This window comes from Amphiprion ocellaris, chromosome 9, assembly GCF_022539595.1.
Source record: "Amphiprion ocellaris isolate individual 3 ecotype Okinawa chromosome 9, ASM2253959v1, whole genome shotgun sequence".
In the NCBI taxonomy this organism is placed as follows: Eukaryota; Metazoa; Chordata; class Actinopteri; family Pomacentridae; genus Amphiprion; species Amphiprion ocellaris.
Window position 1 is genome coordinate 10,571,431 of NC_072774.1, and position 21,486 is coordinate 10,592,916.

General features: G+C 37.1%; 1 protein-coding gene across 2 annotated transcripts in view; it reads left to right on the forward strand.

Annotated features, from left to right (window-relative positions):
- The window catches only part of LOC111565709 (collagen alpha-1(XIV) chain-like), a 196,114-nt gene that overhangs the window by 121,443 nt on the left and 53,185 nt on the right, over positions 1-21,486 (forward strand). For both annotated transcript variants that reach the window (XM_055013738.1, XM_055013739.1), the window contains exons 28-33: positions 4,146-4,289; positions 4,509-4,673; positions 4,871-4,909; positions 5,864-6,002; positions 10,783-10,925; positions 12,843-12,952. In XM_055013738.1, the coding sequence (XP_054869713.1) occupies positions 4,146-4,289; positions 4,509-4,673; positions 4,871-4,909; positions 5,864-6,002; positions 10,783-10,925; positions 12,843-12,952 (740 nt within the window). The remainder of the gene's footprint in view (positions 1-4,145; positions 4,290-4,508; positions 4,674-4,870; positions 4,910-5,863; positions 6,003-10,782; positions 10,926-12,842; positions 12,953-21,486) is intronic.

Here is a 21,486-nt window from a genome sequence, read left to right on the forward strand (position 1 = left end):
AGCTGACTGTGATGACATTTAATAAACTTAGAGGAAAGACTGCTACAAACAGTTGGAAGCAACAAATGAAACTTGAGCTCCTCTTAAAGTTTAATTTAAGTTCTCGCTGACCTGTTACACTGTCTGTTTTTATTGCAGTTAAAGTTAGTCTTATTGATGTTTATGTCTGTAATAGGAATTACAGAACAAATGAAATGAGGCAAAATTAACAATGTAGGAGTTTTGTGTACAAACATCCATTAACTAGAAGCACATTAATTATGTCATTTGTGCTCTCTGTGATATTTAAGGACCAGTGTTGGTGTTTATTTGGTCGGACAGACTAAAAAGTGGGTGTCTAATGCAAGAAAACCTTTAGAGTTGGTAAACCTGGCATAGTAGTTTATCATTCGTTAGCGTATTTAAAATTCATTTTGCAACTCTAATTCTGCTAATAATCGCTCTTTTTACGAAATGTGTTGGTTATCTGATTACATCTTCTCTGTAACTTAAATGGTATTTTTGTATCCTAATAAGGTACCACTGTTTTATGTCTAAGGGCACTCTGGAGTTCAGTTTCTCCTGCTATTTTAGGTGACTTAGACCTTGTATAATAATGACCAGGTAGTCCCTCCTCTGGTCAGAGTTCATGTCTCCACAGTCAGTTTCACCCCACTCAACAGCAGCAGTAAGAGCAAATCCAAAAGTAAATATATCAACAGAAATCTAATAGAAATAGAAATAAAGGAAAAAATATAATTGAGTTTAGTCCTTTGTACAGATTTGATGTTACCTCACTAATGAACTGACTGTTTTGAGTTTCATTCTGCAGAACTTCAAGTACTTTTTCAGAAGCACAATGATGCACATAAAGCATCATTAAATCCACTGACAGGTCGAAACCACCTCAGCTCCTTTGTTATGGGTGGGTCTTGAAACCTTTTAAAGCTGTCTGGACAGATTTTATTGACTGATTAAGTCCATTAGCAGGCGATCAACCCGCACACTGTCAAAAGTTCATGTAAGTTTCACTTTTTTGACAGACTGGATTGTGACATCTCTGTGTTTGTCTCATCTCTCAGTGTTAGGTCTCATTAAAATACATAGGAGCTCGTTTGTTTTCTGGCATTTTTAAAATGCTAATAGCTTCTCTGCCTAAATGTGATTTCAGGAGCTTTCCGGTCGCTCATTGTCATGTAATAATAATGGGCCCAGTAATGTATTTAATTAATGTCAATGGAATAATAAAGAATACATGTTTTCTTAGTTAGTGAGTGCATTAAAATTGCAACAAAGACCACATGCATTCATGATAGAGGCAGAGAAGAGGATTATCGATGATTAGTGGAGACATTTGTGCTTTCAGTAAGGCTGGTTTGACAGCAGTTATCAGCATTTAGCTCATCTTGGGAGAGAAAATGCAACATTAACTGACTGGAATATTCCTCTGCTCCGAAATGTTGCAACAATGACGACATGAAATCTCCCATCAGAGGTGTTAGAAATGGTGAGCAAAGGCTTTATGCACCCTGCATTTTTGAACTGACTATATACTAGGAATGTATATGTTAAATTACTTCTGGCTGTGTTCCCAAGCGTGCCGCTCTGCTCCGTGCTTTTATGTGTTTTTCCTCGAAGACACTGGTTAATTTTACTACACCATGCAGAGGCTACAAAATATCTCTCTGAGAGTTATAGTTCATTCAGAGACACTTGTGTGAAGAAACTGACTATTTATAATGAATGGTTGTACAGTAAGATTTGATGGAAAAGCCTGTGTTGTTTCAGAGGGCTATCAAGAAATCCAAGCAGCAGCGAAGATTCGGCGGAGAATTAATCCCCTCTTAAAAATCATGCATGGACATTAAATCATTGTGGTTGAATCAACAAGACGTAACTACAAACGGAGGGAGCTGGGTCAGCGATCGGCTTAGCAATGAGCATAATCAGCAGAGTAGCAGTGATGGGTCGGGTCTTAATGTCCATGTTCTACACCTGCATGAACATGATAGAAACACGAGAGGTCTTTAGTGTCAACACAGCTGTGAATGAGTGAATAAACTTGTTTCAGATGAACTTCCCCTTGAATGAAGACTTGTGGACAAGAGCAGAAAACTGTAAAGACTGATGTTTTCCAGAAACGCTACATAGATGTATACATATCTATGTCTCCTCTAGTTTTAATTGATGCAGAATAGCCTGTTAAAATGCTGATCAAGTGATCTGTGATCTCTGTTCATGGTTCAGCCTCAGTTTTACAGGAATTCTCCTATAAATCAGCATCTTATTAGTTTGCCACTGAATATAAATCAGCTGAACAGACCTGTTCCTCTCAAACTACAAATCAACCCAAAAACATGAATATTCAAGTATAGAGGAAAGAAATACAAGACAAAAGCTTTCATTATTGACCTGCCAGATATTTAGACTGTCAGGACTTTACATCTGTTATTATCACAGATGCTATTTTAAGAATCTTCACATCCCATTTAGCACATGTTTATTAAACAATTAAAGATTTAAAACAGTCCAGTCTTAATATACGATATACTAGTATTGTGATTTGTTGTGCAGTTTATAATGGGCAATCTGTGTAGCAATAAAATTTCTACATATCTCTCCAATTCAAAATAAAAAAGAACAGTTTCTATGAAATGTTATATTGTGGAGTCAATATCTAAACCAATCAGCTGTTAGATCAGTTGAAAGGCAGACGTTTCCCATCATTTTTTAATTAATTAGTTAATTAGTTTTTATTTGATTAATTGCTCCACCAAGGAACGCGGTAAAGTTATGTGACAATCGGTGTATGTTTGTCCTTCTGTGAATCTGTCTGTCTGTTAGCAAAAATGGACCAACGGATTTGGATGAAATTTTCAGGGAAGGTCAGTAATGAAACAGGGACCACCTCATTAGAGTTTGGCAGTAATGCAGCTTATAGTCTGAATCCACAGATTTGTTAAATATTTCTGTATCATTGCGAGATAGCAGCACAGCGTGTCTGTAACTATGACAACAAGTGAACACTATGTCAGCTGCCTGCATCAATTCACACGACCCGCTACATATTTCAGTCACGCAATTCAGTATCCGTACATAGCGCACACATGCACAACACACACCTGTGCTCACCGCAAGGCAATTATTTATTTATTTATTTAGTTTGTGGGTAGATCTATGGCCAGATTCTATGTTGCCGTGATTTCTGAATGCACAAATTGAGAAATGAACGGCCTTGGCGGAGTATTGCGCTCTCAGTGCTTTTCTTGTTTCAGACACGCCACAGTATCATAAAGACAAAGGAGAAAATAAAACATGCAAAATGAAAAACAAAACAAACAAACCAAAGCCCAAACCTAAAACAATGTCTGAAAGCAAGTAGGATGAAATTTAACTTATTACCTCCTACCTGCTACATGACTGTACATCTCATATCTTATCATTTCCTATTTGCCTCAGTCCTTATGCTTTTGTACGTCTTTAGAAACCCCAAGAACACATTTGCTGTTCCACATTATTTGAATTTTTTACAGCAGTCCTTTTTCTTAAATTGTTTTAAAGTTGTACTCATTTTGAAATCATTGTATGGTAAATATCGACTCTTTGTGGCGGTTCGAGCAAATGGCTTTTTAAATTTAAAATTTCTCCTTGATTCATAGTTTTGCTTCTTAACAGTTGTTGTTTTTCATCAAGGAGTAACTTGTTGCTTGCTTCAAACATTATTTGCACAGTTCTAAAATGAACTAAATGAATACATTTGAACATATTTCAAAGTACCATGAAGAACGACTGTGGCGCTGAAATATTGTCGCCTACGTCATTGAGACGTTAGTGCGAGTTCGTATCAAGTCAAACACACATCTAACCAACATGAACTGTGCGAAGGTCGCTGGTGACCGATTCTGTGCTGGTGTGGCTGATCCTGAATGAGGCTGTTGATTGTGGAAACAGCTGATGCAAGTTAGCCGAGACAAGTGTAACGTCAGTGCTTTTCCTGAACTGTACTTACACAAAATAGAGACATTTATCAAACATGTTTTCTGTGATTAGTGCAGTTTTTTGTCATGAATGAAAATCAAGAAAAAAATCAAAAACACTGCATGGTGACATACATGGTTAAACATGCTAACATACTGTAATAATTGGGCTATTTTGTCTTTTATTAGGTCGAGCCATCAAGCACGTGAAGGAATCTATTTTCACCTCAGAGGCCGGAGCCAGAAGAGGAGTTCCTAAAGTCCTGGTGGTTCTGACTGACGGACGATCGCAAGATGATGTCAACAAAGTGTCCAAGGAGATGCAGATGGAAGGTGGGTATCTTATCTACCAAACACAGAAGTACAATATTTGTTAGTCTGTCAAAGTTCTAGAAAAAAAATTGTTTATTACAGGGAAGATAGTAGACAGTTCTTTGATGCTTTGTGAACTGTTTGCCTCAAGTTGTAAACCAATAACTCAATATGCCACATTAGATGACAGAATCCATCCCAATGACTTTAATGAATTGTCTCATTTAACTCCACTTTCAGGCTACATCATCTTTGCGATCGGCTTCGCGGACGCAGACTACGGCGAGCTGGTGAACATCGCCAGCAAACCCAGCGAGAGACACGTCTTCTTTGTGGATGATCTGGATGCCGTGAAGAAAATAGAAGAGCAGCTCATTACGTTTGTGTGCGAGGCTGCCACTGCCAGTGAGTAACACCAGCTCATGTTTAAAACAGAGAGAGGGGGGTAAGAGAGCAGGAGGAAAATGAGTTAGAGTCAGACAGGGATGCAGACAGAGGGGAAGAGGGCAGAAAGAAGACTTACATCATGTTTGGAGGAGGGAAGGAAGGAATGAGGGGTTTATTTCAAGTTAATAATCTAAAAGAATTTTTCTGTCTTCCAGCTTGTCCTTCCGTTTTGATGAGCGGTAACACGATGGCAGGTAAGAGGTTCAAATGACAGGAACAATACAAGGTCCATCCAGCAACATAATGATACTCCAGAGGGCTGTACTATGAAGCAAGATTAGTGTCAAAGTCAAGGTTTTTAGCATCACAAAGGTGGTTTTCTTTTAACCTGCTAGATCACCATGGTAACTGATGCTGCAGAATTTTGAATGTAAATAAGCTGTAAGAAGTGCTTCCCTTTAACCAGATTGTTTACTGACAGTTCTTTCTGAGCAATACAGATTCTCAGCTGAGGAAATGTATTTTATTTGCAAACCTGTTGAGCTGTATGTTATTAAAACCACTGAATGAAGCCGTGTGGTTACAGGATCTCACACTGTATGCGTCGTGTTGCCATGGGAACCCAACATGTATTCAGCTGGTGATGCTGAAATTGTATAACTATGTTTTTATGTTTGGTCCTGATTTGCTGTCGGATCCATTAACGTGCTGGTACTGCAGCTGATAGAACACAGACTAGAACATTGATTATTCTACTGGTATTTACTGCAACGAATATCCAATCAGTAAAATTCATTTCTCTTTCATTTAGCTAAAAATTAAGCTGATATCCTGCATTATGAAACAGTGTCAGACCTAAATGCACTTCAATACAATGTCATGTTTACATATCTGAAATTTGAAGTTTAATGTGCACCTGCCAGTTAGAAATAAGCAGCTGCATTGATCAGTAAAATAAATATATTAGCACACATTTCTTACCAGTATTCCTCTCTTGCATTATCTGCAGTAGCAGTGCTTTTTCACCATCATAAATTTTTATATTCCTTGTTGCTCTCCATTAAAGCAACCTGTTGACTGAAACAGCTGCACATGATCGTTTCAGATCATATTATGCGTTTAACTGCCCCTTTTTATGTATGAGGCAAAAAAAACAGGTGATGATTACATAGGGAGGGATGCTATTCATGAGAATGATTCTGCTGCAGGTTTCCGTATGATGGAGAAGTTCGGCCTGGTGGAGAAGGAGTACAGCACCATACCCGGAGTTTCCCTGGAGCCCGGTTCATTCAACAGCTTCCCCTGTTACAGGTTACACCGGGACGCCCTGGTGGCACAGCCCACCAAGTGAGTATGAACGGGTAGAGTCTAAGAACACAGAACAAGCTACAGCAATTTCTGTTTACAAGTTCATTTTCTAGATTTTCAGCTTTAGTTGGCAAGTAGTAAAATTATGCGTCATAGCATCATCTGGTAAGGAACTGGACTTGCCCAGATTTATGTGCTTAGATAAGTCTCCATTTGTTCAGCTGCTGCTCTTATTGCTCCTACCACCAGTTATCCTGCTCTCTATCATAGCTGAATGCACAATTTAGCAGTTCTTAATGATGTGTTTTTCCTTTTCGATATCAGAATACTGTAATCAAGGCAAACAGCGATCTCAAAGCAGCCAAGAATCCACTGATCAAATTAATTTTTCATCTTTATGTTCTTGGCTGACAGCATAAATAAAGCTCAGCTTGTCCTTCATGATTAGCGGAGCTGCAGGTGACAGTTTGTTCAGGGATATTTTTATTCATTCAAGTGTCATGAAGATCAAGATCTCATTTGCAAGAGACACCTGAGAATCAACTGCAAATATACAAGGTGATAAATAAAGAGGATTTGGTCCAAAGAATCATCATCACAGACACATTCATTTATAAATCACAGTGTAATTAAAAATATATGCAATGCGTTCATTCTGGGAGTACACACTAAGACATAAATCTGTAAAAGAAGAAAAAAATAGTGACTGCTCATTAGACTTTGTCCTGTGCATAGTCCACAGTCGAGGTACATTCACCGTATATCATTGGTGGTAAAAAAGAAACAAGTAAACTTTCAATTTTCTAATAGCATTATTTTTATTGTATCTATTGTGAGAAACAGAACATGCTCTACTTTTCAGTGGTGTCCAAACAGTTAAAAAAAAAACTGTTAACATTTTCCTGGAATTTAATGGTACACCTATAATTTTAAAAGAAAGGACATTTTGTATTTTTTAATGATGTATCTATTGAGAAAAATAGGATATTTTATGTTATTTTATTAGTGTACCTACAATAAAAATGCAAGACATTTGTCATTTACAAAATTAAAACTGCAAATGTTATAATTTTATAAATAAACCCATAAAATATCAAAAAGTGGTGGCAGCTCATTACATTTTGTCCACTTTAAAAAATAAAAAGGTAATTTTATGGTAATTTATCATTGACCTACTGTAATTTTTAAAAAATGTTATCAAAATTATATTTAAAGTGCTAAAAATTGATTCTTTAAATTAGTGATGTACCTAAAGCAGTAACAATACAGTAAAAAATTGCAAACAAATCTGTAAAAAAATGTTTTTTGATAACTTAATATATCTTTCACATTTTTGTAAAAAAAGGAATTAAAATTTAATTGAAATGCTTTATTTAATCTCTGAATTATCCCAAGTTTGCAAATTAATTCTAGTCTCTCCTAACATTTACAAAGACATGACCACAATCATATCAACCTATTTATATTTCTATGTCAAAAATGTAAACAAATGTAAATAGTACTGTTAGTTACATACTACAGACAATTTCTGTTAAAATATGCAGTAATACAGCTGTTCAGCCACAGATATTTCTTAAAGTGTAGCACACAGTATCAGTCAGTCACCATTTCTTCTACACTCCATCTCTCATTGCTAAAGACACATATCCTTTTATACAAAGCTTGCTTTCTTCAGTCTTTCAGCCATTTATTTTTAGCGTATTCTCCTATTTATCCATCTGTGTTTGCTTGCTAAGTGCCTCTCCCTTCCTCCTGGACATGGTTAATGTAACAGTCAGTGGTCAGCGGGACAATGTCCAACCAGAGAACTTTGAATTATCAGCCAGCAGCACTCACTGGGTCCTTAAACTGTTCAGCAGCAATGCCAATGAAAATAACTGAACTTTCTGACTAATAGAGAAGCACAAATGTGAACATTAACGTCTCTAAATCTTTGCTTTGATTATCTTTTGGCATACAAGGATTTAAGCGTCACTCATAACATCTGGGGCATGATACACTTGACTTGTATATCCTATGAGTAACGTTTACCCCCAATGCCGACAACAATTGCAGTAATACATCATGAATAATAATGGCCATTATTATAATTACTATAATTCCAATAAATCATACAAGGTCTGCTGCCATTTAATACAAAAACAAACTGACAGTTTTAATCCTTTTTAGGACCTCGAGCCAAATAATATATTGTTTGTGTAGATTCTCAGTCATCCAGATCATGGTAATACTAAGTGCTTCAGTAGAAAACACCTGAACAACAGTTCAAACAGAGGAGAAAGTCTACGGATCCTCCTCAGGCAGTCACACAACTACTCACAGCTTGAATCACAGGAGTCATCAACAGGCCATGAACAATGTAGTTTTGGAGGTAAATAAATAAATTCCACATCAGTCAGTCAGAACTGAACAAAAAAAACATGAGAGATGAATGAAAACCAAAGCAGAAGTCCATTTGCTTTCTACTGAAGCACTCAAATGCTAAGATGAGGTGAGGTAACCCTTTATTAATCTTACAGTGGGGAAATTTGCAGTGGTAAAGCAGCAAAGACTGTGCAAACATTTAAGAAATGTAGTGCAGAAATAAAAATAAACCTAAATATACATAATAACTAGTCATAGAAATGATGTCAGTGGTATTGCACAGATTTTTTCTTGCATAGAAATAGAGAAGTATTAATATTGCACAGGTTATTATCTATATTGCACAGATTGTACGTAATGTACAATGTTTAGAGTACAATGTTTTTCCAAATTAATAGAAAAAATATAAATGTCAAAAAATGCTTTAATAGCATTTCATCAAGAGTTGGAGTATTGGGTCGTGTATTCAAAAAGTTTACTACAGATGCGTGCATTGATTACCACTCACTGCATATGTTGCCATTTGATTTTCTGTAGCAACAATGGAGCAGACTCTTCTGCTATTTATTTCTAGTGTAATGAATAGGTTTTTTTTCAGTAATTCAGCTTGTCCAAGCAGACCACAGTAACATAGAGGCCACTGCAATATCATCAGGCTGTGATTAATTCTCTGCTTTCCAATTATAGATACACACTGCTTGCAGTATATTTTTTGAATTCCATTTAACTATTAATTTTCGTAGCTCACATAGGAAACCTAAGTGGGAACGATCATAGTGCTTAGTTTGATTAGACTGAGCCCAGCTGGTAATTAATAAAATGCAAGGGAAAGGCGTCTAAGGTCAGGTTTCATTATGAGTTTGTCTTGTGTTTTTTAAGAGAGTTTAATTTTACAGATTTAGACCATGAATACAATAATTCATGGGCGTTCGGAGATGCTTGAAGGAAATGACTGAAAGACCAGGTGCTTCCAAGTGCAGGTTAGAAACCTTAATGTCTATCTTGCGCTGCATTATAGGAGGCATGTTCAAGTATAAAATTGCTCTGTACAGAAAGAGTTCACATTCAAGGTGGCAAGAGGTTCAAACAATGAGGTAAATGGCTGCTTTCATAAGCAAGCCAGTCAGAGGAAAATGGGTCTTGTAGTGAGGTCCTTAAAGAGTATTGAACTAATACAGGCTCAACTGAAGAACCAGATAACAGGCAGTATGAGATAAATAAGGATTTCTTTGAACTGTAACTCATGCAAAGATATTCTAGTGGTGTTCCAGATTAAAAATACAGAGCTGAAATGAGCATAATAGGCCTCCGTTAACTTTAGCTTCCTGTTCTGCGATTGTTCGGCTTGTGAAAAAAGACTTTGTCAAACACTCAGAAAAGTTGAAGCCGAGAAGATTTAAACCTGAAGCGCTCGAAGGCAACTGTACAAAAAAAGGCAAGGCTCTGTGATCAAAAAGAGGCTGACACTCAAAGTCAGTCTGTGGCAGATGAAAGCACTCTAAAAGCATTCACAACAGCTGAAAAGAGACAATGGCACTTTTAAAAGACACCTAGTGGATACATGCCTTTAGGGCACAACTAAAACTTAGTGTGTGTGTGTGTGTGACTGCTCTTCACCTTTCTCAAAAATTGTTTATCTGACCTAGTTCACACTTGATGGGTGTATTGTTGGGGACCCAAGGAAGTGCAGTGTCAAGTTTGAAGCCATTTGGATGAGCTGTTTTAAGATATTTGGCTAAAAGTTGTTTTCCATTACACATTCAGGGCAATATTCTCAGTGGGCCTTTGGCTGTCTGTGGCCAAAGTTGGCCATGTTGCAACATCATCAAAGGCATGACTTTAGATTTTTGTCAGAGAGAGTTTGACTACTGGCAGTGCTGCACAAGTTTAGGGAAAGAATGAAAGACAGACACACAAACAGACATATCTATTTGTTAGAATGTTGGTTCCAATAATCAAGAATATCTGCAGAAGAAATTGCAAGTACTGATCAATGGCACCTGACTGCAACTTATCTGATAGACCCATGCCGAATTAGGGGATGTAATCTAGTACAGACATTAATACTCAGAGAAAAGCAGTATCAACTTCTCGTTCTTTGTTTTTTAGCTATTTGTAGAAGCTCCTGCAGTGCTCCTTTTGCAAACAATTGAAAAAATCTGCTGGCTTCCAGAAAAATCACTTTGATGAACACACTCCTATAATGATAAAATGTTGCAAACAGTAGGTGGAGTCACAGGAAACAACACTTCCTCTCATACTTGACCATCAGATGAATGAACCAGGACTTCAGCACAAATCTTTTCTTCCAAACACGAGAATTTATGTATAGATTCATGTTGTATTAACCAATATGTCTGAATACCTAATTATTTTACAGAGCGTATGTGGTTTGTTTTTGACTTCTTCTTACTAAAAAAATATATGATTGCCTTTCCTTTCACTTTTGTTCCAGGTACCTCCACCCTGAAGGGTTACCCTCCGACTACACCATTTCTATGATGCTCCGCCTACTTCCTGAGACCCCGCAGGAGCCCTTTGCCTTGTGGGAAATCCTCAACAAGGATAACGAGCCATTGGTGGGACTAATCCTCGACAGTGAGTCCAAATCACTTACATTTTTGTTTCTTTGCCTTTTGATTTGTCTCACCTCGCTTCATAACAAACACTTTCAACACACTCGAACAGCAGGTGTGTGCTGCAGCTCCTGCTTTTCTTCCAAATAAACAGAGTTCAAAATGCACTTGATTTTAGAAGTGAGTCTGCAGAGATATCACTAATTACAGCTGGGGCTGCTACATTAACTACATTTTGATCCACTTTACTGTATGTATCTTTTAAAAACCAACATCTTTATCTTCCATTTCAAACTGTGTGTTTATTGAGACTATTTTGGTTTTTAACCTTTTCTGAATGAGACTGGTGACTACTATATGAGAGAGCCATAGCCTCAAATCCTGCAGCAGTTGATCCTGTAATGGTTTAGACTTCATAACCAGTGATCCCAGCTTGATATAAAATCAGTTTTAAGTCAATACAGATGGAAAGATGACAATAAAGTTCACCATGCTGCAGTAGCTGCAGTCATGTATATTAAGTGTTTGTGTTAGATTTTGATAAGTGATATCACAGAAACTCTGCACACTAGGTGAAGTCACCCCAGGTGTCAACCTTCAGAAGTGTTTTGGACATCATCGACTTGGAGGACACACAGGGCAGACCCCTGACCTGCTGCAGAGAGCATGTTACCATCTGGTCTTGATGATTTTGGGGTCCCCATGGAGTAGCTGCAGGGGAAAAATATTTTGTCATCTCTGGTTTCCCAGATGATCCTGGTCCTTAGTAAGAAAAAGAGTGGAAATATTGAATAGTAATTTGTGTTTGAGTTATTAAGTATATCTGGTTACTCTAATAAGTAGCATATCTGTAATAAAAACAAAAGCTAGTACTGTTGGTCCAAAATTTTTACATGAGCTTCCAGTATTTTAGCTGTACAACAACCAGTATATGTACTTTTTTTTTTTAGATTAGATTTTATTAGATTAGATTCAGCTTTATTGTCCTTACACATGTACAAGTACAGGTAACAAAATACAGTTTGGCATCTAACCAGAAGTGCAACAAGCAGACTAGAGGACTGTAGACTCAGTACAACTCCAGTACACAAGCTGAAGATAAAACCTAAACACAAGCTCAGTTGTATATGCAGTCCAATGTAGCAAGGAGTGCACAAACTTATATATTAGGGAGACTAAACAACCACTACACATAGCATAGGACAGGACAGGCAATTCCTCAGGGCAACAGTCAGCAGTCTACCTGCATCTAAATGAAAAGGGAGAATACTTTAAGACAACAATAATCATCACATTCTGGGCAAGGAAAACAGATGATTTGAGAGAGGAAGTAAGGACATTACACCTCTTACCATGTACTTAGAATGCAGTCTTGAGCTCCTTCCCCAGAAAGTTTTGTTAATGAGCCCATAGTCATGTCATTTGGACTCCCCATCAGTGAGTTCCAACGAAAGAAGCCTGTTGGATGAGATGTGAAATGTCTTCAAGAACAAAAGGAGTCCAATTTTTTTCTACTCAAAGTCTTAGCAGCTGAACAATAGGTTTTGGGAATCAGCACCAATGATGGACTTTTCTTTTCAGGGATCTGTTAACTTTTTACAGATTTTGTCCTACAGAGACACTTGGAATGATACGACTCAAATTCAAGGTCCTTGTTGGGTTTAATATTATTCATATTAATAAAATAGTTGTTCAAAATAGTATGCCATCATCAGATTTATTAGTCACAATCATGTCTGTCAAAAAAATCTACTTTTTCAATTCTTAAAAATAATCTTGAGTTTTCTATGCAATGTATATTTGTTGCTAATATTGTGCAGCCCAAGAAATTATTGGAGTGTAATAGCAGGAGACCGCTGTGTGTCCAAGTCAAGTTTTTGCTGTATGAGAACATCAGTCGTTTCTCTTCTCCCTCACCACCAGCTCTGTCTCCCCACAGACTCTGGAAAGACATTGACGTTCTTCAACTATGACTACAAAGGAGACTTCCAGACTGTCACCTTTGAAGGAACGGAAATAAAAAAGATCTTCCATGGCAGCTTCCATAAGGTCAGTTTTTAAAATCTGCATGCTGAAAATGACTGAATGAGTAATAATAACAACAATAGTTGTATACACATAGCGCTTACACAATGGTTTAAAGAGTGATATGACTGATGTAGCCAATGCATGTTAAAGGCAACATTACAATAGTAGAGCAAAATAAAGCAAGGCAGCATTGGGGTGACATTAAGATGAAGGTGAAACAAGAAGAAACAGACGGTGAAATACAAAATGCAATGTGTCACTGTCAATCAGTGGATGTAAATAAATAATCAAAGCGATAAAGCCATATTAACGATAAAAAAGGTGAGTTTACATAAAAGCAAGTCTATAAAAATGGGCCTGATTAAGCCACTGATTCTGAGAGTCTTATCTCCTCAGGCAGGTTGTTCCAGAGCCAACAGGACCATGAGAGCAAAAGTACATTTAGATTTAAGCTAGAAAGGCCCCATGTGAGGATATAAGGCCGCAAGCTGCCTCATAGGGAGCCAACATTTCTGCTGTATAGCGTGGGGCCAAACCCAGACGTGCTTTAAAAGTGACCAATAAAATCTTAAAATCAGTTCTAAAGTGAACAGGGAGACAGTGGAGGGAAGCCAGGATTGAGGTGATGTGGTGTTGTCTACTAAAACCAGTATTGAGCTACTACTCTGAACTGGGACAGTTGTTAATTTTAGTTTAGCTTCACTCATAAACCAAACTTTTGTCTGGTAGTAACACTGGAGACAAAGTTCCTCATTCTACATTTCTTGGCAATTTCTGTCTGACTGATGGACAGCCATAGTCATTGAATAACAATTACAACATTTCTTTGGCTGCAGTTCCAGAAATGTGTAAGAATTTTGTGCTGTTTGTCAAAATCTAGAATTTATTGAAAGGATGCCTCCCCAAGATGTATTATCTCATTTTCAAGGCAGCCCAAAAAACACAAATACAAGATGTGCTAACATAACACTGCATTAACATCCAGTACAAATACAAAAATACAGACCGCTTACTCATCATATCCCACCCACAGTCTCAGACCACAGTTACTGTTGAATAAAAATCAGCTGCAAAGACCAAGATAATGCATTAATTGCATCAACATTAAGACCATCTGAAACAGAAGATTATTTGTAACGCAAATAAACAAAATATTGAAATGAAAAGCACGAACAGGTTGCTTAGGATAAGAAAAGAAAAATCACCTGAAGTAATGGAAAGAGATAATAGATCTCAGAAACTGAGAATGATTTTTCAAAGGAAGGTGCTTTGTATTGAAATGACATGCATTTGACCTTAATGAAAATTCTAGGGACAAAGTAAAATGGATGTCAGACTAGATGGGAAGATCTACATGGGACAAGATATTTGAATTGAACAACTTTCTCAGTGGGCGACTATTGTCAAAAATAATATTCAAATTGAAGCGATGTGACTGACTGTACCAAACACCATGGCGAAGGACTTCTCTGGCTCAATACAAGGTTGGTCTTAAAAAAAATAAAATGTTTTGAATCAAGTTAAAGTTGGACTCCAAAGAACTCTGGATTTATCATACAGCTGGATAGTTGGAGGTGTAAATCACAGTGTCATCAGCATACAGACGAACAGAGCAATTTTAGCATATTTGATACAGGTTGTTCATAAAGTTCGCAAAATAGAAGAGGTTCTATGGTAGAACCTCATGGAACACCTTTTTCAACACTAGTCAGACTAAAACCCTTGAAAGACAACACACTGACACTACAGTGAAAAAAAGATTACATTTTTTTAAAGTTACGCCAATACAATATACACTACTGTTCAAACGTTTGTGGTCTCTTAGAAATGTCCTTATTTTTGAAAGAAAAGCAGTTTTTTCAATGAAGATAAAATTAAATTAATTAGAAATTCAGTCTAGACATTGTTAATGTGGTAAATGACTGTTCTAGCTGGAAACGGCTGATTTTTCAATGGAATATCTCCATAGGGGTACAGAGGAACATTTCCAGCAACCAGCACTCCTGTGTTCTAATGCTACATTGTGTTAGTTAATTGTGTTGAAAGGCTAATTGATGATTAGAAAACCCTTGTGCAGTTATGTTACCACATAAATGAAAGTGTGAGTTTTCACAGAAAACATGAAAATGCCTGGGTGACCCCAAACTGCTGAACAGTTGTGTATGTAAACAAATGTAGTCCATTAACAATAAAACCATTTCAGTGTCATTGATATTAATGTCCCACAGTGCTCGCATGTTTACATAACACATTACATTTACCGAGACAAATCCAAACAGCAAAAAGGAAAATCCACCATATTTTGGTGTTTTTTCCCAAGTTGTGGAGCCTGCTGAGTGGTTTTCCAGTTACTTTCTCTTGATCTATCAGCAGTGCTGTGGTGAGTGAATGTGGTGATAACCCTCCCACTCTCCACTGCTTTTTCTATGCCCATTTTATTTTATTTTTTTAAACCAGTGGAGCGTGCAGAGTGGGAGTGAAACTGCAGATTTCATCACACTTGAAGAAATCTCTGTGGCCTCCAGTGATAAAGTTACAGTAGACTTTTGTCATTATTTTTGGCACTTATAGATTAAATGAGATTTAAAAACCAAAAAAACCAAAGCAAAGTAAGCATATGGTTTATTAATAACCACAGTCCTTTTTGCCAAATTTTAATGAATGTAATATCTCTAGCAAAATTCATTTTATGTGTCCACAGTTAAGACCATACAAGAGCCCTACAAACACACTGTAAAAGGCAACATCTGTGGTAGCTGTTTTAGTTTCTGTCCTTTTCTATGAATTTTCCCTGATGACCTCAGATTAAACCACCAGAGACAATATTATTTGTCCTCCCCACTGATTTTCTGACAAAGACGTTTCACATTTACCTCAATCACTGGGATTATGCCCGAATGTTTTTATGTAAATGATGTTGCATCAAATTACTCTGACCAAATGGAAATGGCAAATTTTGATGGCATTCCTCCAACAGAAGACTTTTTTTCTGCTCACTTGAGAGGAGAAAGTATTTTGAGAAAAAGAAAATTATGGAATAAATAGTGATGCAAATGCCTTCATTGAATAAATAATGCCATTGATTTGGCCTCAACAGGCCCAGTAAATGACTAACTCACATTGCAAAACACTTTGGCACCGAGTATCAGCATTAGCCGACATGAAATAAAAATAACAACCTGCTGAATAATAAATAGTCCTTTTGTCTTCATGTACTTTGAATAAGCTCCACTGTTCAGGAGCTGTATTTACGTCAACATGTCTGATGGAAATGGAAATGTGCATGCATTGTTTTGTTAAATTTGACGAGATCAGCTTTACAAATGGAATGAACTTGCAAATTAATGGAGTTCAAGCAAAGTCTTTATAGACAATTTTTCTGTTGTTGTGTAGTTCCACTACTTGGACTCTGTGGATTTCAGCTGAAAACAATCCAACAGCAGCCCACTAACTCTCTGTCTGTCTTTCTTTATCTCAATTCTCAAAATGTCAACGAGTAGCTGCCCATCATTCTCAGTTCCTTTTTGTTCTCGCTGCTGTTTTTTCGTCATTCTTTTGGAGAACATGACAATGCTCAAAGAGGGAACAGATGCAGAGGACTGGCTGACCAGAGGAAGCGTTCGTCTCCATTTAGACAGGCTGACAAGTGAATAAGAGGAGTGTGCGTGGGCATGTGTGTCCTTTATGAAGGGATTACCATATGAAGACACCTCATGTGAAAAGCAGGAAAACCCAGCAGGATCTGTCACTGCTCAGCGAAGCACCATCACACACAAACAGAAAACAGGTAAAGGAGAGCAGAGAAAAAAGTAGAGATGACAGTCAGACACAAAGAGAAATGTAGACAGAAAAACACAGAGAGACAACAGAGACACATGTAGACTTAGAAAGGAGAAGTGAAAGTTATCTTCAGTATAACTCACGTATTGCTCAGAGCCATATTATACTCCAGGCGTGTGTGGACACTGGTTTTGTTCCTTCCCAAATGATTAAATGCCTCACATTAAAAAAGCTACTAGTAGTGCTTAAAGCTGTCCTTGTGTGCTGTAAAAATTTACACTCAGGAAACTCTCTTCTGTACTTTTGTAGCTTTCTAGCTCACGGTAATCCACGATATTGCACAGAGTGTAAATCCAAATTCACTGTTAATTCATGTGTCCATAAATAACTACTATACAGTCATAGCCGTAATTATTGGGAGCTTTGGGAAAGGTGAAGAACTGACAATGGAGAAGCAAAAGCCACAAATGATGATTGGAATCTGGTTTGTTATGTGGCTGATGAGCTAATATGATGGTTAGATCTGTTTTCCCGATGATTAAGCAATATAGAAGCAAAAATGTCCACACTGCCTGCTGAGAGAGTTTTCTTCTGCCAGTTTATTTCATGCTCTTAATTTGTCAAGCTTTTGAAAATGTGTCTCTAAGGGGTTTGTATTCATATGCAGGCTTGTTATGACAGGATGCAATGAGCTTGTTTGGGGTATGGTGACTGGAGCTTCACTGAGGTTCCCTTCTGGGGAGAAATTAGACAGTGGAAACATGCTAATGGGACATACAGATCTTTGAAAGTGCAATACTGTACATGAGCATGGACCTTGTGTGATTGTGGTTTTGAAATTTTGTGTTTGCGCATGTAAATATCATATCCCAATTTTGGAATTTTGCAAGACCTCTTATCTCAGTTTTGAAAACCTGATTATGCTAGCTGCAATATTCTAAATGAAGCTGGGTTACTGCAGCATTTATCCATCTGGGAGGAAGACTTTTATAAAGTGGACCCTTAGACATAAGAAATGGACGTAACTTTCAGATATGAAAATTTAAGTTAATGCAGAAGTGCATAAAACCTGCAATCTTTCTAACAGCCAGCAAGGGCGACACTTCTAGTTGCAAAAATAAGTCAGATTGCATGAAGTTAATGGGAAAATGACCCAAACTCTCACATGATTTGTTACCTCAGTAAACATTTTCCTAAAAGATATATGGTCTCAATTACTAGTTTCAAAACTATGTTAATATAGCATGATGTTCACTTTGTAAATTGTGCTCCCCTTTTAAGAAAAAATTACTATTAAACACTATATTTTAGCGCAGGCATACCCTGTGATTAACAGATCACCACCATATTGCCAGCCGTAATGGCTGCTGTTCAGCTAGTTAAAGGATGCTACACTTACACAATCATATTCTCTCTACTCAGGATCATTGAACTCCATTTCCCACCAGTCATGTCTGTATATCTTCATCCACCACCTCGTTGTACTACATGGTGACAGCCTGACATTGTTTCGTCTCCCATTGCAAGCAATAAGATGGCTGAGCAAAATCAACAACATGATGTTGGTATTTGCTAGTGCTAAACCTGCTTCAGTCGGATTAATTGAAGGTTAGAGTGACAGTTACAGGAATGTCAGATTAAATTACCGGTTTGTGTTGTAAACATTACAGGTGTCAGCACAAACAGCATGCAGTAATCAGTAACCAGAATACTCGGATTTATCTTGTATACGGGGAAATGAATGACCAGATTTCTTTGTGTTCCGTGCTAACACAATATCCTGAATATGACCAAAATCTGGAAAAGAATTAGCACTGGGATACCGGTGTGCATTTAGTACAATTCTTTTATCTTGTTTACACTTTGAAGGCAGATAATGAATTAAATTGTTGAAATTTATATATTTTTTGCATGTGCAATATTAATGTCACCATGTCCTTCTTTTTTTCCATTACATTAACACAACACAGTTATTTATTCAGAGTTTTTATATACTAATTCTATTATGCTATTCTGTGTGTTCAGTTACATTCCAAGCCATGCTTTCAGAAACCATATTTTAAAAATTTTCTTCCTCCAAGTCTTTCTGTGTTCAGAGCACATAGTTATTGAAGAAAGTACAAGCTTTGTAAAATTGTCCCCAACAGCACTTTTCATAGTTTCCCGTCCTGTTGGTTAGGCTTTGTTTTGACATTCATATCCAGTGAAGATAATATTGATACCTCAGTATTATGTTTATTTTTTTGCTATCAACCTGCCACAGAGGTGTGAAATTTACAAGATTACCTCAAAATCCTATGTGCAACATGGAAAAGATAACTTAGAGCTGTCAGTCATGTGGAAAATAAAGTAATGTCTGGAGTATGAAAAGAAAACAAATTCTGATAAAGACAAAACAATAAAACTGTTTGCAGATAGAGAAATACAAAAAAATGAAGTGCTTTATATAATGGAAAGATACTGTTGATGTTTAAGACAGCAGTAGCATTAGAAAATACAAAGCTGTGACTGTTTATCTGTATATGAGAGAGGGAAAAAACGGGACAGCGAGGCGATAATTCATCTTGTGCTGGCAGCAGTATTAGCTGTGGATGACTCCAACCAGCCATCTGACCTGCCAGGAACAGCACAATACAAAAACTATTATGCTAGTTACATTTCTTATACTTCATCATCTTTTCTTGTTGTCAGTGCTTTTGTTTTTTGTTTTTTTTTCTAGTGCTGGCAGATTAAACTGTCTCCCAATCAGCATTGTAGGTTCTCTGACGTGTTTGAGGTGAACAAAAACTCTTTTGTAATGTTGAAATTAGCTTAATGTCACCTATTTATGACAGTGGAAATGTGAGAAGTCCGTTCAAAATAGTGATCTGTTTAGTTCAACTCTCAATCTGCACTACATACTGCCTTCAGAGATAGCTATAATGACTGAGGTAATGAGTGGACCATGCTGGTATTTATGTGGAAATAGCTGCTTTTGTCTGACTAACTAAGATGCAAAGTTGTGACATTGAGGCGATTTGCATAACTGTAAGGTAATAGTCAGTGTAGTGCAAACCTTTTAGATCCATTTGTATGTAAAATCACATTACTACAAAATACTAACACAACTACTAAAGCACCTGAGGTCTGTACTACCAAGTCGAATTTGAGGTTAGCCTGGTAACTTCAGCTTTAAACCTTCTTCAACTTTAAACCTGGAGTTTTTAAAGCTGTGACAGTTTGTCAGTTCTTACCAGGATATATCACCATGGCAACTAATACTGCACACCTGACCTGCTCTGGACCAGGTTGTGTTCCAGATAACAGATCAATACAGTTGAAAATAGCACGAGTTACTGAAATATCACTATTCCTGGAAATCCTGTGGGGCTCTATGAACGTACATTGAGAGTTTCTGGAGTCCATCAAATCCATTTTTTCTCCCTGTTGAGCAGAGATATGAGATATAGATTATTAGTGAAGAGAACTCCGGTAACCTTTTCTTCATTTTTATTTTTTTTTCTTTTGATTGCTGGAAATTCCAAAGCCATTTTATTGTTATTTGTATAGATTTTTTAAAATCCTAATACAGACATGGATAGGGCACTAAAACCTTTTCAGTCTCATAAGATTTGCAGATAGCTGACTTTGAGTTTGAGTCTATTTTTACTTTTCTTTTTTTTACTTGCTCCTGAGAGAGTTATTCCAACTGACAAATGAAGTCTGTAATTTTCTTACATAGTATAAGAAATAGCTTACATCTAAGCAATGTGTTACTTTAATGAAATAAACAAGTGTAGTCAGATCTACTCATGCCTCAATGATAGGATAAACATGTTAATTCACATACTTTCCAACAGTTGGCATTTTTTGCCAGCTTTCCTTCCTGCTTTGGCTGCAGAAGCTGTGTTGCTTTTAGCCTGTATTATATTTTGAAAATATCTAGTACTGGTTTAGGATTATAGATTGCTCCTCTGGTGAGAGATAGGCAGCTCTGGACTTGTCCGTGTCTGTGATTGGTTATCTGGTGGAAACACTGCAGCTTTTAAGTGAACATGCTCATAGCCAAGTTCAGAAACCCTGGTTTAACTTCAGCCTTTATTATACCTCCTCTCTCTTCCCACATGGACAGTTGTGGACACTATGGACACTATGTAATTATTATAGGCTACTACTTTTCTTGTTGGTGGGAGCTACCATGGAAGACTCTATTGCATACATGTACAGTAGGTGGAATCTACGTATGCTAAGCATGTGCCCTTGAACCATAATTAAAATTTAAGTATGTGACGGACTCTCACAAACTTGGTAAGATAACAACATTTACGTTATATAGATACTTCTGTACTTGTAGGTGCAGGAAGTTTAACACCAGTTTACCAAACTACATTTCTCATCTGCAGTAGTCCTCTTGGAAGACTGTGTTCCATATATGCAGACTAAGTTGTATTTAAGTATTCCATGCATACCCACTACTGCCCTTGTAGTGTAGTTACTGCAAAACACAAAGTCTGGGCTGCAGGCAGATATGTTTAGAGGCAAAAGTACAAAGTATAACACCAGCCTTAAAAAGTTGATAACCAACTTTATGTGTTTAGCTTGACAGTGGTTGTTTGTTTACTTGTTTATTAAAGCCAGATAATGAAAACATAATCTGGGTATGTAGAACTTGTATCATAGGTTAGGCTTCTGGTGAGATATGATGTAAGATTTAAGCCAAGAAAGTCTTATTGAAGCCTTAGAGATAAATGGAAAGTGATGGATGGATGGAAGGAAAAATACTTTCAGAAAACATT